The sequence below is a fragment of the Takifugu rubripes genome, chromosome 20 (genome assembly GCF_901000725.2).
Source record: "Takifugu rubripes chromosome 20, fTakRub1.2, whole genome shotgun sequence".
Classification (NCBI taxonomy): domain Eukaryota; kingdom Metazoa; phylum Chordata; class Actinopteri; order Tetraodontiformes; family Tetraodontidae; genus Takifugu; species Takifugu rubripes.
The window spans coordinates 4,938,093-4,962,450 of record NC_042304.1 but is presented as its reverse complement, the minus strand read 5'-3'; the positions used below and the strand labels follow the sequence as shown (position 1 = coordinate 4,962,450).

Genomic DNA, 24,358 nt, shown 5'->3' with positions numbered 1-24,358 from the left:
GACTCTTTTCAGTTCAGACATCAGTATTTAATTTACATTTTCATAACATTTTGTATATCTTTAAGAACCTTCTCAGTAATTCCTCTAAGTGGGAACAAAAAGTGCAAATAATACCAAACATTTTCCTCCATTACATGTAACACTGCGTACGCTACACTGTTGTGCACGACCGACGTCCAAAAGACGAAATGACAAATGACTCCTTCCGCTCGAAGCTCCTTTGACTTTCAAACCGTTCATACTTTCATACGTACATCATTGAATAAGTGGTGGGATTTATTTTTTGTCTTTCTTTTTAAAGAGGGAATACATTGTTATCACATTTACAAGGAAGTGATGGTGCAGGCCTACAAACACAGGTGTGTAACAGGTGGACAACTACAAAAATATGTTACAGCAAGCAGAAGTCTGTTAGCAGAGAAAAGTCAGAATCATACTGTCGTACAGCAGTGAGAGTAACGTGGAGCTCACTGCAAATGCCCAGTAACACTTGTGGTTTTAAGTGCTGTGTTAAGGTGTGATCTGGTTATTTGTTTTGTTCACTGGTGGATAAGAAAACAGCCCAAATCCTCTTTCCCGGCTGTCCCGGCATAAGCTGTATAGGCGTTTGGAGCAGGAGGACTTCGTTTGTACGCGATAAACAAGGCTCAGAGGAGATCCAGGGTTTGGGTGGATGTGGTTTCTCCGTACAAGGGAAGCAGGCAGAGTCAGGAATACTGTCTGGAATACTCCATCAGCTGCACTCAGTGTGACGTTAGCCCTTAAAGCACGATTTGGACAGTCGCCCCCTGTTGGTGGAGCACTGTCGCGCGGCACAGTTTAACCTCCAAAGATTGAATTGTTTGTTGACTGTGTTGGAGAAATGATTTATTTACAACCACGATGACACAGTTGGCTTGAACAAAAAAAAAAATGCGATGGGCTGTTGCAATGGCCCGCCCGGTCGTGATTGGCTCCTTTGTGGCTCTTTGTGGTTCATTTAAATAGTACTATACTCAAGTAATTATAGGACTATAATTACTGTGTATAGTGCACGTGTGCATGCGCAACAGTCGTTTTCATTTACCTGTGCAGGTGATTCAGGATATTTGAGTTGTGAAGCGCACTTTAATGTGATAAGAGTACGAGTCAGAGTGCATGGATGCTTATTAGGGGAGTTTCGGGGAGGGGCGGTTGAGTGGGGGGTTATTTGATGATCTGAGGACAGTCACTCCAGGCTTTGGCCTTTCGCTTGGCCAGGGCCAGCCAGGCGGGCTCCGTGGACACCTGCGGAGAGTCGCTGGATGGGAAGCGCTTCGACATGTCCTTGACAGCAGGAGGGGACGGGGTAGAGTCGGCGATCTCAACTGGAACGACAAGAACATGAGGCAGACATGAAATTCCCCGCCGATGAGGGCTCGACCTCGTTCAGCTGTCTCGCTTCGCTTCACTCGTCTGGTTTGAATGAAGCCATGATAGCTCTCAGGTGGGGAAAAACGATGCCGGAATGACTTTTTGGACCTCAACAATCACCCAAAGATATAATAAGACTATATTTGTGACTTTTTTGTAAATAAACAGCTCATTGAAAAATCTCAGCTCTGCAGTGATTAAAGGGGAGAGAAAATCATGGCAAACCTGAATCACTCTCCATAACTACACTGAGCTGAGGCGCACCCAGCACACAACATTATTTTACTGTAACGTGCAAAACACTTTAATTATTAATTATTTACTTATTTATATGAAGTCTGCATGATAACAGCCTTATTAAACTGTCCAAAACATTTGAAGTGGTCCAGAGTCCAGATCTAAAGGCAGTAAAACATTTAGGGATTGATTCGTGGACTCTCACAAAAACTGTGCGTGCCCTTAACGTGCACTTTTTACATTGTCACAATAAAATCATTCACCGTAACGAGAGTGAGGAACTCCCTCCTATTGGTAGTTTAAGGAGTTGTTTTCCATTTCTGCTTCTAACTAATATGGAAGGTTCTGAGCCCCGTGGTCTTCTCAGACCTACAGTGTGTGTGTGTGTGTGTGTGTGTGTGTGTGTGCGTGTGTGTGTACCTGTGACAGAGCTGGGCAGAGTGTTGGCTTTCTTCATTTGTTCTCTGCGCTCAAATCTTCCCAGGAGGCTGTCGGGCCTCTTGGGCTCGTCTGGTGTCTGAGGTTTGGAAGAAGGGCTGGTGCTTCCACATCCTTTACTGTCCGTAGGGCTCATCAGAGGAACCTGCCGAAGGGATTTGGGCTTTAATGAGGAGGAGGAACGTCGCAAATTGCGAGATTTGGGAGGGACTTTGTAAAAATGTGCATACGCTGTCTCTGGTTTGTTTTTCAGCCAGTTTGGCTTCTCTTTGGCTGCGGCGCTCGTCTCGACTCTGCTGTTGCTCCCTGAAGCCCTTCTGCTTCTGCAGGGCCAGTGTGATCCACAAAGGCCCCGTTTCCTTGTCCTTCTCCTGGACTCTGGAACTGTCCAGTGAGTGTCTGCTCTGGAGTGATGGTTTTTCTGCAGCCAAGCACAAAGGAACATGAATAACTAAACACTTATGGTTTAATGACACAAATGTGGTCTTTGAGTTTACCGACCTCTCCTGATGAGCTCTGTCTTCCTGTCCACCTTCTCTCTCCAGGGGATGTTAATGGAGGGGAAGAAGGATCTCTTCTCTTTTGGCTCCTCCTCCAGTTGGACTTGGCCGTGGCCGCTTCGGTGTGGATGTTCCACCGCTGAGGGTTCCTTGCTCCTGTCCTGCTGCCGCTGGCTGGACGATTCTGCTGCGGACGTCCTCTGGAGTGCAGCGCCACTAGAGGGCCCGTGCGCCACCTTAGGCAGCGGCGACGGGGGAGGAGTCGGGAGTGCTCCGACCGGCTTGGGTGAGGTGGCGGGTCTGTTGTAGAGCAGCGATTTGGAAAGACTCTTTTCTCCGTCGCTGTGCGTCACGGGACTGGAAGGCTTCCCAGGTTTTGCTCTGGGGACGGCGGGGGAGGCAGACGCAGGTAGATACTTGCCAGCGCCTTCTTTCTGGGGAGAAGTTCGAGGCGATTTGTTGGAAAAGGAAGAGGGAAGGTCAGCGTCCGGCTCAATGGGGGTGAGAGGCGAAGGGACGCCATCAAAGCTGTCGCCGGCACTGTAGCGCTTCTTTCTTTTTTCAGTGGACTGTTCGCTATGGAAACGGAGGGAATAGTTGGTCCTCCTCAGCTTTATACCAAAGGGCGAGGGGTTGTCCTCGGGATCAAGGCCTTGAGTGTTTTCCTCTCCTCCACTGTTCGAGGCTTCTGTCTCACTCAGAGTTCTGCCCTTTAACTCCACACCCTCAGGCTTGGCGCCATGGCTGGGAACGAGGAAAGACGGGAGGTCTTTGGCAAACATGCACTCCTCTGAGCCTCGTTCTTGGATGCGCACCGTCTTGCTTGTCCTGTTCAGTGGTTTCATGGCGGAAGCCGGAGAAGAAGCTGAGGTCGGACTCTCAAATGGAGGAGCATCTTCTCCCGCCTCACCTTCATCTGCGCCAAGCAGGTCGGAGTTCCTGTTGGAATCTCCAAACTTCTTTTTTGCAGGGGTGATGGAGAACTTGGCGCTGGCCGACATGGTCTTCCGGAGGTTCACGTGGGAGAATGCAGGCGGGTCTTCACTGCCAGGCTGTGGTGGATTCTTACTGGGGTCGGGGTACTCATCATATTTGCCCTCTTCCACTCCTTTGAATATCTTTGATCTGATGCTGGCCCATTCTGCCAAGACGGCTGAACCGGATGGGTCTGTGGAGAAGGACGCTTCAGTGAGAGATTTGGTTTTGCCAGATTTTCGGTCTGGCGAGGTCTTGATCTTGGCTGGTGGTGTTCCTTGGGCTTTTCGGTCCTCTCCCACACCCAGCAGAGACTTGCAGGCGGAGTCTTTGATCTGGTCTAGATGGACGGCTGTCCCACACAGCTGGGCGCCGGTCACGAGGATGGCTGTGTGGGGCACGTATGGAGATGTTGGCAGGTTGGGGGAATCTGGGCCTTCGGAATAGGAAGCTTTAATGCTCTCTCTTTGTTCAGCTGCAGCTCCAGAGGTGCCCGGAGAGGGTGTAACAGGACTCAGGTTCACCTTTTGGAACAAAATCTGCTTTTCTCCTGAAGACACTTTGAAAGAGAAGGGCCTCTGCCTCTCCTCCATCTCCTTCCATCGCAGCTCCTCGGCCCTTCTCTTCCTCTCCTGTGGATCTGAGATCTCATCAGCCTCCTTTATGGACAGCCTCCTCTGCTCTTCCTCCTCCTTTCTCATCCTCTCCTCTGCCTCTTTTTTCTGTTCAAGCTCCTTCAACCTTTGTGCCTCCTCTTTTCTCTTCCTTTCTTCCTCTTCTTTTAGCTTCCTCTTTCTTGCGGCCTCAAGCTCCTGCTGCCTCCTCGCTTCCTCTTCTTCTTCTCTCTTCCTTCTCTCTTCCTCCTCTTTCCTCCTCTGTTCTTCCAATCGCCTCTTTTCGTCTTCCTCTCTCTGTCGGCGCACCTCCTCCTCTTTTATCCTCCTCTTTTCCTCCTCCTCTCGCTGCCTCCTTTCTTCATTCTCCCTGAGCTTTCGCTCTTCTTCCTCCCTCCTCCTGTCTGCCTCTTCCTGGAGTTTCTTACGGCAACGCTCCTCATCAAGCTCGCGTAGCCTGAGCTCCTCTTCCACCCTCTTTCTCTGCTCCTCTTCCTGTTTAAGCCTCTTTTCCTCCTCCCTCTTCCTCCTCATATTCTGTCTCTCCTCTTCTTGGACCCTCTGCTTCTTCAAGCTCTCCAGGCACTCGTCAGCAGATGCTCTGCGCTGCTCATTAGAGGAGAACCCAGCCGCCTCAAAGTCCTCTTGCACTGTTCCAGGAGTAGAGACTTCCTGCAGGTCCTGAGAACACAATGAGATTATGTTTAACATGAGCTTTTCAAAGACATTTGCTCTGATTCACACATTTTTTTTAAGTGCGTTCTTTATGTGATTTAACAAAACCATTGACCTTCCACAAGCCCTTCTAATGGAGTGATGATGGCACTTGACAACTCCACTTATCTGGTTGCCATGGCTCACCTGCGTGAAGCGCCGGTGCTTGCGGGAAATCCGCTGGTTTTTGGGCTTGACGGAGAGCTTGTGCTTGGCAGCGGCGTTGTCTAAGCGAGGGGCGGACTGTGGAAGAGCGTCCAGATTGATAGACTCGATCGTGCCAGTGGGGGGAAGAGCGCATTTGGTCCTGGGGGATTTGACGGGGGTGCTGTGCGGTTCCACTTGTTGAGTCCCATAGACCTGTTTTAAACCACAGTTAATACAGCAAAGTCTTCATTTTCAACAACTTCTGCATTGAGCTGAAATACAAATCTTCAATTCGATTGCGTAGGGGGTTGAATCGCATGAGACGTCATTAAAACAACCTGCTCTCTGGTGGTGGGCTCGGTTCTCTAATCTCTTACCTTTGACTCTGTATTGGATGGTTCAGGTTCCACTTGGGCCAAAACCTTCAATGGGCTCTGTGGCGCGTCATCCTCATCCGTACTTCCTTCGTCTTCTTCACTTTTCCTCAGAGAGGGGGGCCTCTGGCCAAACTTTATGCCCTGCGCTATCTGCTTCTGTTCATGAAAGAAGTGAAAGTTCACCTCTGCAGAGTTCAGACAGGAAACCGACGGGCGACCAGAACGCAAGTCTCACCTGCAGATTTCGGACTTTATCCGAGACGTTTTCCTGGGACATGCTGTGATCCAGATGTGGCTCTTTGGCCGACTCCTCGGGTATAAAGATGCTGTCGTGTGAGAGGGCTCGAGATCCGATGGGATTCAACTGCCTGCAGAAGAAAGGCAGCAATGTTGTGACGTGCACTAAGTGCCATTCATTCTTTTTTTTTTGCGAAGGCAGTGTCAAAATCATTTCACACGTCCACAAAACGAATGAGGAAGGGCGCGTAAAACATCAGAGATTGCATCTTTAAGCAGAGCAACCACCCTTTTAGAAAGCTCAAGTAACTTTTCTGGGTGTCGTTATGAATTTGACAAAAGATAATCTACCCACAGGCAGTTTATCTGATAAGCCCCGTGTGGCTCTTCTCAGCGGTAATAAAACAATATAAAATGAGAGCTGCACTTTCAACGTGCCAACCAAAGCCTTCGTCCAACATTATCACCTCAGATTTGGGTCGGACCCGTCATCGTCAGAGACAACCCCAGCACACGCTTCCACGGTGGAAAAGCTCGCCGTTAGTCCATCAAGCTCCCCCTTCACCTCCCTCTCTTTCTTCTTCCTCCCGAAGAGTCGTCTGAAGGGCTGGAATTTGCCCTGCCGCCTTCTGTCTGTTGAAAAAAATCAAATAGATGACATCCACAGCTGCAGGCAATCAGCTTGTCCATCCTTATCTGCTGCTCCTGCGCGTAATGATGAGCAGGACTGTGCACGTGGGCGTGTTTTTATAGACACCGAATGGCCATGAATGGAGGGAGTGCACGTTCATGGATCCTCGCTTGATTCGCAGGAAGTCGGAAAGTTGAACAACACAGGAAAACCAGAACACCCATGTGACACAGAAAAGAGCGGAAAAGAAGCAAATGCATGAGTAGGACTGGGGGAAGAGACCCCCGGCCAAGCAGAGAGTCCCCTCCTCATCACGTTGGGACAAAAGAGCAACATGCAGCCAAAAATACACAACTTGTTGACAACTGAACCGCAAATTAAAAAAACAGAAGCAGCGTGGTTGAAGCATGCCAGCTGTTTCCTGTGGTCGCTTTAAATGAGCTCATTAGGACATTTATTTAACTCTCCATCCTGTTTAGAATCTCGTAAACACACTTTCTGTTCAGGACCTCCTCAAAAAAAAAAAGGAAAACGAAGCCGTAACCGATGCTGGAAAAATCTGCGTTTTGTTGCTCAGGACGTGTGTTTTCGTTCAAAATTCGAAACGAGGCCGCAGTCGCTGGGTTCGTGTCGGCATCTGCAGCCCTGCTGTTGGTGTAACGTGCGGGGCTGAACTGAGGGGCTGAGGTTACAGAGCTACGAGGCCACTCTACACCGCCGTGCACGCTGGTGTTCTCAGGCCTCCACGGGTGTCCCTTTCAGAGCTATAAGTAGCAACTGGTGTGGGATTTCTCTCTGGATGCTGCTCACAACACCAGAGGAATCATGGGAAATTAAACCATCAGCTAATTCCACCACTCGGGCTCCGTGACTGCTGATGTTTACAGTATAAAACTGACCTCTACACTGAATATGCCTGATAGTTCTCAGCACTCAGAATTCTTCTCTCTAGTTTTTTTTTTTCTTTTCATAGTTGGGATGTTTGTGTTTACATTAGGTCAGCGGTCTGTGCGTCAACAATGAGTGGTGGGATGCGGATGTGCTGCTCCTCTGGCATCAGCAGCATTTCTGCTCTGGTACAAATCCCATAATGCACTGCCACAGGCGTGACTGCACATCCATGCATGAAACAAGAAAGGCCTTTTTGTCTCCAGTATCTCTCTGGTGGAGTGTGAGACCTCAGACCATTTACTCTGTAGCTCGCAGCAGTGAGGGGGGCTCTGAGTTCTGCCTTTGCTATAAAATATAAAATATTCAGGAATATAGACAATGGGACATGTACGGCAATGTAGAGTCACCACGTAGAGTCTTTACTCTTAAATAAATCCCACTCGGCATCATTGACTTGTGTCAGTTTCATGGTTGAGGACATTTTCGTGCAACATCGTCTCTGAAGCGTTCGGAGCTTCAGCTGTTAGCTTAGCATCAACAGCTGGCACTGTTAGTAATGATTTTTTTTTTTTTACTCAATGGCGACCCCCTTTCTGTGGCTTCTACAGTATAGAACGCTATATGTGTTGTGTCGATGTAGAGTTCGCAACCTTATTGACGGGATCGTAGTGTGGTGAGAGGGAGGGATCCACTCTGGTGTTATTACCAAGCCATTAACACGATACTGGAACATACATAATATTAACCAATAAGCCTTTTTGCATAGAATTTAGGTTACAGAAGAAGAGGAAACCGTGTACACAGCACAGCAAACCCACCACCACTCCCTAAAGAGACGGAGCAACAATAGACAAATCATCAGGTGACCTCTGTTGCTACACCGTCTCTTTGGGATGTCACTAAAAGCACTCGTTTTGGAACATCCCCTTTACCTTGGCCTCCTTTGGATTGAGTAACCTCTAAACACGTGTCATACTCGGGGCGTGTGGCGTCTGTTGCCATGGTCACTGCATACCTCAGCTGCGATGAAAGAAAAAGTATTTATAGTAGTTTTCTTTGAGGATTGTAGCCAGTGCCGGTTGTCATGGGGCTCCCAAAAACTTTCACTGCTTTCAGAAGCAAAATGGACGCTCAGTAGGAGGGAAGAAGCAGCCAAAACTTACCTGCACCCTTTTCTCAGTCTAATATTGAGAGTTCTACAGACAACACAAAAACCACAGCAACTCTTGTTTACATCCCTGACATGAAGCTGACAGGAAGCAGCAAACCGCAGCGTCGCAGTTTTGATTTCATTATTATTGTTTTTCACTGCGGAAATGTGCGTAGCTCAAAACCACAGGGACCCGGGTTGGTAAAGGTGAGACAGCGCTGAGAGGGAGACAGAGAGCGTCCGTCTGCCCGCAGGAGGCTCAGCACGCCGCGGCCAGACGGGGCCGACACGCTCAGAAATGTCTCTTCCTCCTCCCAAACCACAAAAAAAGCGTCTTTGTGCTGTCTGACTCCATCGGGGACAGAACAAGGAGAAAACAAGCATGTCACAAGTGTGTGTGTGTGTGTGTGTGTGTGTGTGTGATAGAGAGAGAGAGAGAGAGAGAGAGAGAGCCTTTTGTGGAGTTTCTTTTGTATATTAAAATTATGAGCATTTATGTTGCCACTGTGGTAAATAAAACAATTCCCACTTTAAAATAAGAATAGCATCTTTGATTGGTTGTAAATAAACATCAGTTCAATTGAATCACACCGAAGTTAATTGAACAGCAGGAATTGAAATGTAGCTCTAAAATAACTCGTTCATTTCCAGTGACGAACATCCTCAATCCTCAAAATGCTTCTATTATAAAGAATGTGACACTATCATGTTTGACCTGTAGTGTTGCTATAGTAACTAAGGTCACTGGCGTGGACGTTGTTGGTGTTCCATGTTTGTTGCCGCGATGCTGCGGATGAACAGATTTGGGCGGCAGCTTTGTGATGAGACGACAGAAGCAGCATGAGGAGCAGCCACGTTGACAAGGACGCGGCGGGGCCGCGACACGGCGCTCGGGGGAGGGAGAGAGCCGGGCCGTTCTGCTCAGCATCGTCTGACGGCGGCGATCACGCACGGTGGCGATGGCTCGCCGACAAAGCAGACAGTTCACCTATGGGAGCGCCGCACCACAGCAGCAAAACCCGGGGGAACGTCGCTCTGCGCCTTGGCACAGAGCTTGTTGTTCTACCCTGCTGAACACTTCCGCTGCTGCCGTTGGGGGGGGGGGGGGACAGACAGGGTTGAGAACAGCTTCTGTCTGGCTCTGGGGCAAACGGTGGCGCTTGGGAACAAGACACGGGACCCGGCAGAGGTGGAAGGACGGGACTTCTCAGGCGACGGGATGACAAATCTGTTCTGACAATCACTGCCCGCCATTACTGAGGCCCCTCCCCCCCCGAGCCCCGACCCCAGCTGCGTCCTCTAAGGTCCTGCGAAATTTAAGCCCTCTCCCCAGTATCCATAGCAACGTGTGTGTGTGTGTGTGTGGGGGGGGGGGTCATGAAAACCATCGTTGTATCGACAAAACTACGGAGATACAGTTGTTCCCTCAGCTGTCTTTGCTGGGGTGGATATCAAAGAGGGCTACTAATGGGGTATCAGAGGGTCAGCAGGGGCAATTATTTTACTGCTGTTTTTAGTGGCTTATAAAGACCGTCTTGATCCTGGCTGTCCTAGTGAGAATTAGTAATTATTTACATTATATTCCTTTAATAATATTCCTGGTATTTATGTGTATAAGGCCTTCATTAATAACTCCGGCCTTAATTTAAAAATAAAAAAGTGAATAAAGAGTTCAAAATGTCGATTGCGATAAAGTGGAATCAGTGTGAAGCAGAAAGTCTTAATAGCCCCTGACTATTGCACCGTAATTCTCATTTTAAAATGCATCTTTTCCCCCTTTTTTACCCTTATTTAGTGATTTTTCTGCACCAAATGCCTTTAAAACCTAAGTTTACATTGACATCACAGCTACGAGCTACTAACATGCACGTGTCTGTCTATCAGGGCTTTCCATCAACTACACCCTTAAAAATAAGTGAACTTTTGTTTTTGTCCCCAATTTGGAGCCCACGTGCACAGAGATGTCAGGATCACCATCTCTGCATCATCCTGCACATCACTCTGGCCATTTAAACAATCTATACAGATCCATCGTTGCTCAGGCCGATCAGGGAGCGGGACGCGATCGATGAGGTAAACAGCAGCCCGCAGCTCGCAAAATAGCAACGGGGGAACCAGTGGAGCAGTTTAACAGATCTGAGAAAAGGCCAAAGAAGAAAACAAAAGCTTTTGCTTTTCGTTCTTTTGTGGGATTTGGTGTCCTGTTATTAAGTCCAATGCCTCTGCCCCCCCCCCATTGAACTTATTTGAATTAAGTTAGAACACCTGTTCAGGTACATTTCATCTTCAGGTCACATGACCAGGATGGTTTCGCCCATGCTAACAGAGCTTGTGCTTCCTCATATTAGCATGCTAATATTCACAGGGGGGATATTTCGTCACGCACCATACAAGCACTAATACCAGTTTAGATACTCTTCTCTTCTGGGGGTCATAAAAGGCTGGAATCCCCCTCTGGGGAGCCTCAACCTCCTCCAAATATTTCACAATAATCAGCTTGATAGCTGCCACACTTGGAGCCGCAGCTCAGGACAAACAGCGGCTCAGGCGTTACTGGACCGGGTATAATCCAGTCTCTGAGGCTGCAGCAAACACAACCTTTGTGGATTACATAATATTCACGCTCTGCTCTGCTCTGCTCACACTTTATTCTGTAAGCTGCTCCTGGTATTTGCCTGCTTTCCAGCGAGCATGTGAAGAAACAAGAGACTATTTACGCACAACCTGTATCACATGACCCTCTTTATATTTTCCACATTAGCCGATGATCAGCTGACGGCGCTGAGGCGGAAAAGTGGTTTCACTTGAGCCGCCGCGTCTCGGACATAAACACCGCCACCTGTGTGATATCGGTCAAATGTACCAAAAACATTTCAGAAACTCTGAATTCACTAAATGGGGAAATCGTCCGCAAATATAAAGAGATGCCAAATTCTCAGACCAGAAAACATCCACAAAGACAGCACACGCGCATCTTGGACCTTCACTGTGCTCCCTGAATGTTTCCGGAATTTTTTAAAAAGGCCTTCTTACCGTGCGGCAGCCGCTGTGTGTGTGAGGGTTCTGTGAGTGTGTGGCCGTTCCACCTGCCTGCTGTCGCCGTGGATATAGGGCACTACCTGGAGTCAGGTGTCAGACACACTGGCCCCGTGTTTGTGCGCGTCCTTCCTTCGACACCCCTCCCGTGCTGACAAAAATGGGACTAGTGCTCTGAGGGGGAGCCCTGTCCCCTGGAGGAGAACATGGCCCTCAGTGTGGGTTCACGGACGTACAGTCGGACAGGAGGAGGAGAAGGAGTGTCAGAGGGGATCTCTGAGCGGGCAGAGACGGCCGTTCTGTGTCTATTAGCGCGGCTGCGCCGAGGAGGCACAAAGTCGCACTTTGTTTCTCCCTCCTCAGATAGCCAGTGCAGGAGAACAGAGTGGCATTCACCCTCTCAGCCGCCCCATGCCTACAAAGACTTTCATTATGGCTTCACAGTAATCACATACACACACACACGTGTGATTAAACTGCTCCGTTATGTTGCAGAGAGATGCGCGCTACAGTGTGGAGGAGCTCTGGTCAGAGGTGCAGCAGCCCGGCAGGCCAACAGCAGCCGAAAAACAATAATGTCCCGAATATTTGACTTTATGGTCGTCCTGGTCTGATCTGGCTCTGGTGACGGGTCAAAAGGGGGAAAAAATGGCTGCCTGTCATAATCCATCATTGAGTGAAAGGTGATGTCGTTTTATTCCTACTCAAGTTTGGCACTGCTGCAAAACGTGAAAAGCATCAGCCTGTTTCATGAGTCGCCCCGCTGAGCTCCTTAACTGGTGGGGTTTATCGGTTTAGCATAAAATGCTAAAAGCTGATAGCTCATGATGGACGGGACTTCACAGTTTTTCACATTTTGTTCCGACTGGAACGTCTCCTCACATAAGCTTGGCTGGTTAAACCAGGAGAGAGGTTAAATACAGCAGTTACCAGTGGGAAAGAGGCCTAAGACTCACCCCAACACACACAGACACACACACTTTTGGCAGCACCACGCTGCAGGAATATGCTAATGCTAAGTGTTGTACTGGCATATTAGCAGCGGATCGCTTCAAACACAGACAGCTGTCGGGCTGAGCTGAGTTCAGAAGCAGGCTCCTCGACCCCCCAGCAAAGGAGGAGCAGCAGGCCCACACAGACACAGAGGGAAGCCGTTTCGAGCGTGGAGGGGCTGAGATCAAGCACGAAGTCGTTGACGCTGTAGTACTCGATGCTCTCCACATGCTGCACACCAACCCCTGAACATGTTCACCGTCTTTGAGCTATTGAATAAAAAACATCCCAGTGAGCAGAGATTGTTCCTGAGTTTCTGGGTTCATCAGCATCAGCATCCTGCTGCATAATTAGACCAGACCCGATGTGACATCACGTCTATAATTACAGTTTTCTGCTCTGAAATAAGCTTAGCTGGCTGCTAAAATGCAGCACTGCAATGAGAGGGGACAAGTTTGCCTCGTAGGAGCGCTGCCACTTCAGTTCTTTCTGCAAGAAGTCCAGATAAGAGGAGGAAACAAACCGCTGAATGGACAAATAAAATTAGCTGCAGCGTTGTGCGTCCCCGGCTGTTGCTACAAATACAGGCGGAAGAACAATGACACCATCGCCGGCCTCTCCGTAGCAGTAAAATACAAACCTACAGTTGCTGTTTTGAGGTCGAAGGGGTGATAAATGACTCAAAGAGAGACTGACGCGGCGTGGCACTGCTGACCAACACGAGGCACGTCTGAAAAGATGCTTGCTGTGTCACTCAGAGGAGGAGGGGGGGGGGGGGGGGGGGGGGGGGGTGAGAGGATCCACGCTTCAGGAGCTGAGAAAGCTCTAAAAAGTGACAGCAATGAAGACTTCCACCATGAAATACGGGGATGGAGTGGACAGCAGCACCAGTTTACTCCCCCCCAGCATCACATATCCCACACCGGCGGCATCTGAAGTCATCCCTGGCTAGCTTGAGTCTATTCTCCCAGCCTGAACACGTTAGCACACGCCAACACCAGCACCGCACGGATTTAGACAAGAACTCGGTTTTTCCTCCCGCATGAGGGCCCACAGCACATGGCCTTCACAGGAGCCTCCAGCCGTGCTGTCATTTCCAGCCTCCTATTGTTTGCCGTCTGCTATTAACGCGGAGCACCGCAGTGTCGGGACCGGCGGCACCGGTCCGTGCGTAACCGTAAATGGCAGATCGGCGGATGCGGCCGCACCGGGATTACGGTCCATTAATTGAAGAACCCAAAAGGCGCGCAGAGAACAAAGAATCCGGCCCTTCGCTTCTGTCACACGCCGTCGCAGAATGAAGCGCACACAGCGCCCGGCATCGTTTTAGCTCTCTCTTATTTAAACGTTCCATTTAATAGCATGTCGGTGCGGTGGCGGCGGCGTTGGCGCACCGCACACAGCCGCCTCACGATAAACGCGCACACACCTGCGAGGGATGGAGATGGGAGTGAGGAATGAGAGGTGGGATACGATGACAAGGTCATCAGCGTCGGTGAGACGACAACGATCAGCCAAAAGGAAGAACAATGACAGAACAATGTGGAGGAAAAGGGACCGAAACCCACCGCCTTTGTTTCCGCTGGTTCCTTCCCGACGATCGGCGCCGACGCGCGCTGCCTCCGGCCCCTTTTGTGTTGCTGATGCTGCGGGTGCTCGACAGGGGAGACGCACGCACCGTCTACCCCGCACAGCTGCACGCGTGCGAGATGGAGACGGGAGGGTGTGGCCGGGAGAGAGAGGCGAGCGGCGGCCGCATGCGAGCGCGATGCGGGGACGGTGATGGAAGGTCAGAACAGAGGGAGAGGAGCTGGACACGCCACCACCGCCCCCAGTAAAGGAAATATAATCCTACTGGGATGTTTGCGTCTGCTTTACTGCCTATTTATAACCCTCGGTGCGCGTGAGATGCATCTTAATCCTGACATAATTTCTTAACAAGAATGAAGCACATTCAATCGCTGCTTTACTGTATATTTTCGGTGCCTCCCAGTGTTCTACCAGGTTTATTTGCATTTATACTGTTCTTACAAGACGACAGAGTTTTAAAATGGCTCTGTCAGTCATGCTCCGTGTAGTAAAAGTGCGGGCATCTTAACAGGATCAAAAATATGATTTTCATCTGAATTAATGTCAGTTTTAAGATGTGGCCATGAATGCCCCGAGGATAATCTCCACAAATCTTGTCTGGGCTTCTAATATTAACTGGCACTTTTCAGCACATTAGCATTAAAAGCACAACAAATCATATTTCAGATTATGAGGAGAGTCTAAGCACCCCCCCCCCCCCCCCCCCCCCCCCAATAAACAACCGTGTTTTTAAGATACATGTCAATCTTTCTAAATTTATAGTAAGAGGCTTTAAAACCTCATCTAAATAAGCTTCCTGTTTACTATATTTAGCTCAATATGTCCCTCAAATGGATAATAAACACACATATGCTATTTCCTGTGTTTTAAACTCATCTTATCCAAAAGGAGACTTGGAGGCTGCACAGAAAAGGCTGCAAAAGTGTAAATATCTCACCAGTGTAACAGACAAAAGGTTTACTCGATTTTGCACTGGATTGTGATAAAAGCTGATGAGCTCATCGGTGTTTTGATGGTGTGTGAGTCAAGCCGTTGCTCCACAGAGAACATGAGCTGGTGTGACTCCCAAGGATCTCTGAACAGTTCCTCGCCTTATATTGAAGTTTAATTTAAATTAGAGAAACGGAATTATATGATTTAAACGTCAATAAAACCCTCCCAAGATTCACACATACATTCATACATTTACAAAAAGTCAATAACCTACAAAATATGAATTTGGAGGACTGAATTAAACGTGCCTGAAACATGTGGTTTGTTAGATTTGCATCTGTTGGAACAACACAAAAAACTGATTTCCTTCCGTAAAATTACACTATTAAAAAGTCTGAATTTTGATTAAAGTCCCCAAATGAAGCAGCGTAGAGACAATTGCAGATGCTTTTGTCTCGCATGTCAAAATGAACACAACTGAACACGCAAATCTTATTTTTGAGTAGAAAAAGATTGCGAACTTTATTTTGAAAGTTTAAACCGGACGTTTACCCGCCGCCTTCTACATTTTCCAGTTTAAATTAAATTCTTTGAAAAGTTATCCATATGGAGCACAGGCAAACTTATATGTGTACCAAATAAGAAAAGAATATTTTCTCCGATTATCCTGGAGATACTTTTCCCCCCCCCAAAACAGGTCATGAAATGTTTTATTTTGAAAGGCAACCCGGAAGCGGTTCCGTTTCCCCCGAGACACTTGACGCTCCGCTGAAGCCAACTATGGGTACGTGGTAGGTAACTGTTTTTTTTTTTATGTAGTTAGCAGAAGTGTTAAAAAAGCTAACAGCTCGTTGGAGGGTCGCACCATGGTTCCCCGAAGGCAGGAGTACGGGCTGAAAAAGACGGCTGGAATGCGCAGCGGCTCGGTTGTAAACTTCAGGGCAGCGGTGAACTCGGGCTCCGTCCGCCGCAGCTCCGCCGTGCTGCCGTCGGTGCTAACGTTCCTGGTGATCGTAGCATCCGGAGGCCTGTTGCTCATGATTGAGAAAGGAATGCTGAACAGTATGGAGACTCCTTCACCCCGGGGCAGCGGCAGGCGGCTGGACGTGAGGGGCCAGGCTGGGAAATACGGTCGGGACCGCTTGGACGTGGACGTGGACTCTCAGGTACAACTGGGTGGTGGTTCTGATGCCGTGAGGGTGGTTTTTTTTTAATGCTGTGGAAAAGATCCAACGGAGTCAGCAAATTTCCTGATTACTTTCAAGAGTTTGGTAATAAACGTGCCATTAACTATGTATGCCACTGCTCAGAGATTTAATTATAAACACCATATAGTAACGCTTTCACTTCCCCAGCGTCTTTTTTCACTTGAACAAGTCAGCCAACACAGTTACTGTCAAACCGACCAAATGTAATCCGATTGACATGAGTAACCGATTCTGAAGAAGAGTCTAATACAGTAGGACGCTCAGTCTTTCCCAATTTTGCCAACTAATGATGCAAAAATGACGCACGCTCACTGAAATCGGAACAGTTATTGTGTGTTTACCTGTAAATGTGTGTCAATGTGGCTGCTGTGTGAAAATCCTCATCTTTGTGAATGTCCACACGTCTTCAGTGCACTTGTTGTTCGTTCAGATCCTCCACGAGATCCGTAACCGGACCATCCGGACGGTGTGCGGCCAGAAGAACATGCCCCACAGCGTGTGGTCCCTGAGCCCTCTGCAGAGGAAGACGCTGCTGCAGCACATCCTGGTGAACGACCAGTACCGCTTCCTCTACTGCTACATCCCCAAAGTGGCCTGCTCCAACTGGAAGCGGGTCCTGAAGGTCCTGAGCGGAGCTCTGGAGAGCGTGGACGTCAGCGTCAAGATGAATCACCACAACGACCTGCTGTTCCTGTCCTCCCTGAAGCCCGAGGAGATCCGCTACCGCCTCAAACATTACTTCAAGTTCATGTTCGTGCGGGAGCCCGCGGAGCGCCTGCTGTCGGCCTACAGGAACAAGTTCGGAGAGATCCAGTCCTACCAGAAGAAGTACGGCGTGGAGATCGTCAAGCGGTACAGAAAAGGCCTCTCCAAGGACGCGTCTGTAGCGGGGGACGACGTGACGTTCGCAGAGTTCGTGCGTTATTTGCTGGACGAGGACGCGGAGCGCATGAACGAGCACTGGATGCCCATGTACAACCTGTGCCAGCCCTGCGCCGTCAACTACGACTTCATCGGCTCCCACGAGCATCTGGAAAACGACGCCGAGTTCGTGCTGCAGCGCGTCGGGGCGCCTCCTCACGTCCACTTCCCGGAGAGGCAGACTTGGTACAAGCCGGTCACCACGGAGACGTTACATTATTACCTGTGCAGCCTCCCGCAGAAGCTGCTGAGGGAACTCCTGCCCAAGTACATTTTAGACTTCTCCCTCTTCGCCTACCCTCTCCCCAACACAACCACTGAGCACTGCCGGCATTAACTGTGCAATGTTTGATAGTTTTAAGATTATTGTGTATAGTGAATCATTTCTACTGGTCTATTTTTAGCCAACGGACAATCTTTTGGAGAAAATGTTAAGAGGTTCTTTTACTTGAGACGTCGGGCCGAGACGTCGTTTTCAAACCACTAAAGCTTGAAATCAGCTGCAGACAAAAACAAACGTGCACTGTTACAGTAAACTTCAGGATACAATTTGTACATACGTGTGCCAGGTCATGTTGTGTTTTTCTGGTTTCCTCTCATCTGCCTTGGTGAAGGTCGAGGGTTACTGGGGTCAGTGGGCACTCAGTGGTTTAGCAGGCTAAAACACACACCGTGTACTCACAGAGCTGCTCAGTTTGATTCAAGCTGGTGGTAACAGACATTGTCCTCCATAATTTTATAATAAAACCAGTTTTGGGTTCTTTTTAAATGAACATGGACACATCCTGTTTTTGGATGACGTTTGTGAATAATTTAATTATGTGTAAACATTATTAAAAGCATGAATGCGGAGCAGAATACAAACATAAACACGGGGCTGAACGTTGAAATTATAGTCCGAGAACTGATTTCAGTCCAATTGACGATTGAGGACACGTTGGAGGTGGTCGTGTGAATGAGAAGTTGGTGATTGGGAGTAAAAATATCCAACCCGAGTGTCTGAGTCCGGATGAACGCTAACATGCTCGCTAAGACGAGGACTTGTGGAGACCTTCACAATTCAAATTTCCTTGGTCCTTCATCGTCACGAATCCTTGAAGCTCACATTTCTGAAAGAAGCAACGTGTTAATATTTGGAGGATGGACCAGACATAAGACGGAACCTAAACCCGAGGTTTACCTGTCTGCCGACTTGTCGGCGGAGCGGGTCACGCTCCGAAGGATGGAGTGATCTGAGGAGACGTGATGGGGAGACCCGGACACGTTGAGTGACGTCGGAGTGTGCAGGGAGGAGAGGGACACGCCCTGCCTGCGCATCTCCTGAACCGCCCTTTCACTGAGGACAGAACAGGGTCAACCTTCATCAGTAGGAACCCCATTTGTGTCTGCAGTGACTCTCTCTCACCGCTCAAAGCGCTCGGTGGTCAGTTGTCTTCTCAGGACGTCCATCTCCGTCTCCAGCTGCGAGACTTTGCCTTGGAGCTGGGTCACGTCCCTGGTGTGCTCCAGGCTGCATGGTTTCACACAAACACACGATAATGGCTTGAAAATGGAGCCGACTTAACGACGAAGCGCGTGTGTTTTGTTTTTTTGTTACATTTTGCTGTCGGCGAAATTCAGCCGGTCGCGGAGCAGCTTAAGCTCCGCCTCCCGCTCCGTTGCGGCCAGCTGTGTTTGGAACTCTTTCTGACGATTGGCGGACAGCAGGCTCTCCAGGTTGCGGACGGTCAGCCTCTCACCGGCCAGCTGTTTCTTCAACAGCTCCGCCTCGGCGCGCACGTCCTCCAACTCTGCAGTGACCTGGAGGGGGTGCAGGTTTGTTTGAGGGGGTCGTGCGACGGAAAACAAGCGCATCAGGGCCTCACCCGCTCTACATCCATGCTCCTGGTTGTGAGCTGACGAGCTGTGAGCTCCTTGCCAGAGTCCAGTTTGACGCACAGCTCCCTGACGGAGGCCAGGTCCGACAGGAGAGACGTCTTGTCCTCTTGGGCCTTGTGCAGTTCCTCCTCTAGCCGAGACATCGCGCGAGCCAGAGAGGAGAGCTGGCCTTCGTACGCCTGCAGGGCCTGGATGTGCTTCAGGGGAAGAGCGGACGTTTCAGGACTCACTCAGTCTCTAATTAATTCAATCTTACGTCTGCAGCGTTACTTGTTGGATCTCTTTCTCCTTGTTGTTGATGCTGTCGCGGAGCTGCCGCCGCTCCGTGTCTGAAGAAAGCAATTCCAGGCGAATGGAGTTATTGAGGCCTTCGGCCTGCTGCAGCTTCTGCTCGTGCTCCTCCACCTCGGAGTGGGCCATCCTGAAGCGATTCAGCAGGTCCAAGTTCTCCTGTTCCTGAAGGGGCGACGGGTAGAACTCAGCTACAGCGGATAAGGTTGGCAACTGCTGGAAATGTCTACTCTGAGATTAAACCAGGAAGAAAACGGGACGGTGTGCAAAACAAAGTGCATATTTCTCTGAAAATGACAGAAATTCCACAGCGCTAAACGGGTCGTGTGTTTCCTCTTGCCTTTGCGGCAACGAGCTTCTCGATTTTGGACACTTCGATGATGTAGGAGTGGACCCTCAACTTCAGCTCATCCCTTTCATGCAGCACGTCCTCCATCTCTGCATGTACAACCTTCAAAAACAGGACGCGAGCGTTGAGGCGATGAGACGTCTCTCTCCGTTACACTGCTGAGAGGCTGCCACCAACCTGGTTCTCTCGGGTCATCGTGGTCAGGTCATCTTGTAGCCTCTTGATCTCTTTGATTATGACTTGTTTCTCCTTCTTGAGAGCGGCCAACTCCTCCTGACAGGCATCCAGTTGTCTCCTCAGGCTGCCTATCTCCCTCTCGCGGCTATTCAGCGCCCCCTGCAGTTGTCTACATCAATCGCACCCCAGCGTCATCATGGGAACCACTCACAATATGACGTCACGATTCCATCAAATCCAAACTTTAAGAGCACAATACTCACAACAGTGAGCTTTCCAGGTTCTTGACAGTGAGTCTCACATCTTCAAGAACCTTTTCCTGTGAAAACACCACAACAATAAGGAGGCTTTATTTTCCATTCCAGGATGATTCCATCACTCATGTCTGACGCAGTGTTATAACATTCAAGAGCATTTCAATAAATAACATTCTGAATACATTATGCACATTATTGACATTGGTGTGAATGTTATTGAATTTTTTCCCCCAATAACAGCTGAAATTTCAGCCAATTTGTTGTTTGCATGTTGATGCTTGATGGAATAGAAGATGTCTTATTTTAGCTGATGGCAGTCAGATCTAATTATGGGGATCACAGCGTATGGATATAGATCCAAAAGGTAAAAAGGTCGCTATGAGTGAGAACACAGATCAGGTGAAGTACCTTTTTAGAGTTTTCTTCCTGGAGCTCAAACAGTTTTTCAGTCTTTTGATCCACCTCATCCTGCAGGACATCTTTTTCTCTATCCAGAGCGGCGATGGACCTCTGAAGAGCCGACAGGTCCTCTTTGTGCACGGAGCCGTGCTGACTCAGCTCCCCTGACGCACAGAACAAAAGCAAAGCTGCTTTGCGGTACCGACACAACGGGGTGATGCAATAAATAGGCCAAATAAGGGATTTAAATCACCTAATCTGTCCTCCAGTTTGTTGATGGTTTCGTGGGCAGCGTGCAGCTCGTTGGTCTTCACCGACAGCCTGTGTTGGGTGTCGGACAGCGCCTGCTCCATCTGCTCCTTCAGGATTCTACAGACAGACGGGGGAGAGCCCATAAACACACCCGCGTCGCACTCCTCGACGTATATGGTTTTGGTATGACCACAGACCTCAGGGCGTTAGACTCCGCCCTCTCCTGGGCCACTTCCTCTGCGTTCTGGAGCGCGGCAGCAGACTGTGACTTCAGCTCCTGCTCCAAGGCCTCGCGTCTCTCCTTCAGCAGGTGGACCTCGGAGCGCTGGTCCAGTCTCTCTCGTTCCAACTACGCACCACGGAACACATGAGCCCCGTCGTGGTGCAAAAGCTTCCGTTTTCCAGTCAGTAGGTGATTAGATGAAACGGAACTTACGCTCTTAACAGCACTCTCCAGGTCAAGAATCCTTCTCTCCTCCACCTGTCGGTCTGAGAGCGCCGACGTCTGCGTGACCTGCAAAAACCAATGTTATTAAGGAGGTCGTTAAAATCCTGTCTTCAGTGACGTTCAGAAGAAGCCCAACCTTTAGTTTCTCCATCAGAGCCTCGATCTCAGCGCTCATTTGCTGGATCGTCAGTTCTGCTTGTTTCAGATCACCTGACGCGTCCTTGGTCTTTGCCAGCCTCAGGTCCTCCTGAGCCTGAGGGAAGAAAAACACCTGTGCAGAACCGTTTCAGATGGGACGGGACAATCAGGCGCGCCGCTTTTCGAACCAACTCACTTTTAAGAGCATCTTTAAATGGTCTCTCTCTGTGCTCAGAGATTTGACAGTGTCCTGGACGTCCTCCAGGCGCCGCTCTAAGCCCTTCAGGGCAGCCTTCAGCTCGTCTCTCTCCGTTAGAGCATGGAGCAGCTCCGTCTCTGGAACGTCTCCCTGAAAGAGGTCATTACAACAAGGCTGCACCTATTTTCAACCCCCCTCTATACGTAAACACATAACTGTCTTCTTCTTTCTCACCTTTCTAATGCTGGACCATGAACTCCTGCCCCGGCTGGGGCTTAAATTAGGACTAGCAGCCCCCCTTACTCTCCTGTGGCGCTCCGCTTCCTGCCGATAGTAATCCCTCTCCTGCTCTAGACTCCTAACAAACGCGTCCAGCCGAGACGGCGAGCGTTCCCTTCCGCACACGCCATATTTAGTCCGCATCGACTCCAACTCCAGCACCAGCTCCCTCTCTTCGAAACCAGAGAAAAGCCACGTGAGCGGTTCAAAAGTGCGTGGACATGAGGCGTAGGAGCAGATGCTCACCTGCACCCATCGCTTTGTCTACTTTCTCCTGCAGCCGGACCTTCTCTTCCTCCACAAGAGTCACCACACCCTCCATTTTCTCAGTCTTTTCTTTCAGACCCAGCAGCTGCTCCCTCAGAAGTTCTTTTTCAAAGTCGGCTTCAGATTGTGCCTGGAATCAACCAAATCCAACCAGAACACGAGTGAGTGAGGCCGGAGGAGGAGGATTCATCATCACAAATATGTTCTGCAAACCCTTCTGGCTGTGGTGACGATATCCTCCAGCTCCTCAATGATCTTCTGTTGTCTCTGAAGTTCTTTCTGTTAGTAAGAAAATAATCCAACTGAAGCTCTTTACTGTTTTAAAACCCTCCTCCTCTCTGATGTGGTCACACTTACTTTGGCTTCCTGCAGTTCGGTGTCTGCAGTTTCCAACACGCGGTCTTTGTCCATCTCCAGCCGCTTGGCGAGCTTGTCTATGTGGGTCAGCTCCTCACACAGCTCCTGGTTCTTTAGGGACAGATTAGCCACTTCTGTGGACACGTCCTCCTTTCTCTGCTGAAGACCCTTCACCTTCTCCTCCAGAGTTCTGTTGGTCTCCTGCAGGTACTCGATCTGTTGGACATCAAGCACAGAACCAGCCTCTAATCTAGCCTTTAATGTCTACAAGCAGAAGGCGGAAATGTTGGATGTTTCCCGAGGGCACCGGTGTCTGCAGTGTGTATTCGTGCGTCAGGTCTGCTTGCCTGAAGGTTAAGGTGAGCGATACATTTCTCGTTGCTGAGGTTCTGAGCCTCCAGGGAAATGACATCATGGGGTCGTCCTCCCTTCAGTGCATGATTGAGACGCTCGATCTCTTGGTCTCTGAGCTCCACCTGAACACACGTTTAAAATAAATCGCCTGGCCGTCTCCTGACGTCGCACGGCAGCCACTTGATTTCTTACCTGCGTGTTCAAGTGTTTAACGCATTCCTGAGCATTTTCAAGGTCCAGTCGGAGCTTTATGATGTCTTCCTGCAGCTCGTGAATCCTAAAAATGCAAAAGAACAATTTTGGTGCAAGTTGAAGTAGGACTCGAACCCTTCCAACGAGCACACGGCCATCAGACCTTCCATCAGCCAGCTGCAGTAGGTCAGCGACGTATGGATCGTCAGGCTGCGTCACAGGATACGCTGACGTAAAGGCTGGAGGTATGAGCTCGTCTATCTGCATCCTCTGCCGTCTGAAGGGGATGCTATGTTTTTTCCCACCTGAGTGAGAGGAAGACAGGTTCAAATTAGCTGGTGCACCAACACCCGGGCACGCTTCCTGGCATTACCTGGAGTTTGCACCACAGCTTGCATGTTCTTCTCCTGCAGCTGCTGGATGCGTTCAGATTTAGTCTTGCCGTCCTTCTCCAAGCAGCGGACTTTGTGCACATACTGGTTGTTTAGAAACTTCAGATCATTGGCTTCATGGTCTAATTTTCTGACGCGGGCCTTCAGCTCTGAGGGAGGAGGTAAGGAGGCGATCGGTGCACTTTAGACTGGTCGGGTGGAGAGTCATGAGCGAGTGTAACCAACCTCTAGTTTCACGGTCCTTCTCCTCCTTCTGTCTGAGAAGCTGCTGGTGTAGATCGTTGTTCTGCCGGACTATTCGGGCATTCTCCGCCCTGTACGGCTCCACAAGAGCATCCACGTTGCGGCTCTCTTTTTCAGTCTTCCCCACGGACAGTTTGGCATTGCGCAGACTGTCGGTGGTGTGGACCAGGTCACTAAAAGACGAGAGGAAGGCGTGAGTCGGCTCCATGTCACCTGTGCGGAAGCTGCAGAAGAGCTCCGAGTGTTACTTGAAGAGTTTCTCCACTAGCGGCAGCGACTCTGTTCCCAGCGGCTGTCTGTATCCCAGCTGATCCAGACGCTTCCTCAGATTGACGAATTTTCTCTCCGCGTTGCTCATGGCTCTCGAGTTACTATGAGAGAACATAGCGAAGGTCACCGTTATGCACCCATGTTTCAGGCTGTCGCGGGCGTTAGCTAGCATCAGATGAACTTTCTCAAGTGTTTGTTGTTAGCTTAGGTTGGGCGGCTAGCCTACAGGCTAATAGACTAATATGTTAATGAGCATCCTAATAACTGCACAACTAACACGCCAGCATTACTTATATTAGTAAAGTGCTGTTTGATTACCAGCAGCTACTCGCCCATCCCAAAACTAAATTTGCATTCCGCTCAACTTGCCTGTTTTATGAGACACCGCTTCCTTGGTAGCTAGCTAGCCAAACGTTCGTCAGTTAGGTCGATGTGGACCATTACCTTACATTGGAAGTATATTCTTGACATTACAAGGCGCTCTCATCATATTTTATTTAACCACAAGCTGCGTTTACACGTTTCCGCGCTAAACTGGTTTGAAAATAGCGCCGATTGCCTCTAGTTTGGATTCGTCGCCATGGAAGTCAGCGCTATGACAGAGGACCCGGGGACGCTCGCTTTGACAACCG

General features: G+C 49.5%; 3 protein-coding genes across 7 annotated transcripts; 1 reads left to right on the top strand and 2 right to left on the bottom strand.

Moving 5' to 3' along the window:
- Positions 1–12: 12 nt before the first annotated feature.
- Positions 13–14,213, bottom strand: cracd (capping protein inhibiting regulator of actin dynamics). Of its 3 annotated transcripts, none has more exons than XM_029828363.1 (9): positions 13,901–14,213; positions 6,099–6,264; positions 5,630–5,762; positions 5,395–5,550; positions 5,018–5,230; positions 2,569–4,837; positions 2,298–2,488; positions 2,050–2,212; positions 13–1,346 (listed from the first exon to the last, which is right to left on the bottom strand). In XM_029828363.1, exons 3-9 carry the CDS (start codon positions 5,669–5,671, stop codon positions 1,186–1,188), a joined length of 3,195 nt encoding a protein of 1,064 aa, XP_029684223.1. In that variant the 5' UTR covers positions 5,672–5,762; positions 6,099–6,264; positions 13,901–14,213; the 3' UTR covers positions 13–1,185. The 3 variants fall into 3 exon arrangements, with proteins under 3 accessions (XP_029684223.1, XP_029684224.1, XP_029684222.1); XM_029828364.1 differs by lacking the exon at positions 13,901–14,213 and adding an exon at positions 11,337–11,754; XM_029828362.1 differs by lacking the exon at positions 13,901–14,213 and adding an exon at positions 8,086–8,151.
- A 1,508-nt stretch (positions 14,214–15,721) lies between these two features.
- chst14 (carbohydrate (N-acetylgalactosamine 4-0) sulfotransferase 14) lies at positions 15,722–17,754 on the top strand. The gene is made up of 2 exons (XM_003973848.3): positions 15,722–16,021; positions 16,494–17,754. Exons 1-2 carry the CDS (start codon positions 15,722–15,724, stop codon positions 17,319–17,321), a joined length of 1,128 nt encoding a protein of 375 aa, XP_003973897.1. The 3' UTR covers positions 17,322–17,754.
- Positions 17,755–17,772: 18 nt separating this feature from the next.
- cep135 (centrosomal protein 135) lies at positions 17,773–24,339 on the bottom strand. Of its 3 annotated transcripts, none has more exons than XM_011614554.2 (26): positions 24,096–24,339; positions 23,705–23,827; positions 23,439–23,629; positions 23,195–23,362; positions 22,985–23,126; positions 22,822–22,906; positions 22,623–22,751; positions 22,276–22,491; positions 22,132–22,197; positions 21,898–22,048; positions 21,607–21,824; positions 21,370–21,522; positions 21,172–21,288; positions 21,024–21,101; positions 20,785–20,936; positions 20,589–20,704; positions 20,345–20,499; positions 19,943–19,998; positions 19,680–19,848; positions 19,494–19,604; positions 19,133–19,318; positions 18,850–19,059; positions 18,582–18,784; positions 18,390–18,494; positions 18,165–18,320; positions 17,773–18,093 (listed from the first exon to the last, which is right to left on the bottom strand). In XM_011614554.2, the coding sequence occupies exons 2-26, from the start codon at positions 23,812–23,814 to the stop codon at positions 18,069–18,071; spliced, it is 3,468 nt and encodes a 1,155-aa protein (XP_011612856.2). In that variant the 5' UTR covers positions 23,815–23,827; positions 24,096–24,339; the 3' UTR covers positions 17,773–18,068. The 3 variants fall into 3 exon arrangements, with proteins under 3 accessions (XP_011612856.2, XP_029683929.1, XP_003973986.2); XM_029828069.1 differs by having other exon boundaries at positions 24,171–24,339; XM_003973937.3 differs by lacking the exon at positions 17,773–18,093 and having other exon boundaries at positions 18,161–18,320.
- Between the last annotated feature and the right edge of the window lie 19 nt (positions 24,340–24,358).

Excerpts from the sequence above, each read along its gene's own strand:
- cracd (XM_029828363.1), bottom strand. The coding sequence starts at position 5,671 with ATGTCCCAGGAAAACGTCTCGGATAAAGTCCGAAATCTGCAG. Across the intron at positions 2,213-2,297 it reads AAAAACAAACCAGAGACAGC|GTTCCTCTGATGAGCCCTAC; the intron begins GTATGCACATTT and ends TCCCTTCGGCAG. Across the intron at positions 1,347-2,049 it reads TCTGCCCAGCTCTGTCACAG|TTGAGATCGCCGACTCTACC; the intron begins GTACACACACAC and ends TTGTCGTTCCAG.
- chst14 (XM_003973848.3), top strand. The coding sequence starts at position 15,722 with ATGGTTCCCCGAAGGCAGGAGTACGGGCTGAAAAAGACGGCTGGAATG. Across the intron at positions 16,022-16,493 it reads ACGTGGACGTGGACTCTCAG|ATCCTCCACGAGATCCGTAA; the intron begins GTACAACTGGGT and ends TTGTTCGTTCAG.
- cep135 (XM_011614554.2), bottom strand. The coding sequence starts at position 23,814 with ATGAGCAACGCGGAGAGAAAATTCGTCAATCTGAGGAAGCGTCTGGAT. Across the intron at positions 21,102-21,171 it reads CTCTGATGGAGAAACTAAAG|GTCACGCAGACGTCGGCGCT; the intron begins GTTGGGCTTCTT and ends TGGTTTTTGCAG. Across the intron at positions 19,999-20,344 it reads AGGAAGAAAACTCTAAAAAG|GAAAAGGTTCTTGAAGATGT; the intron begins GTACTTCACCTG and ends GTGTTTTCACAG.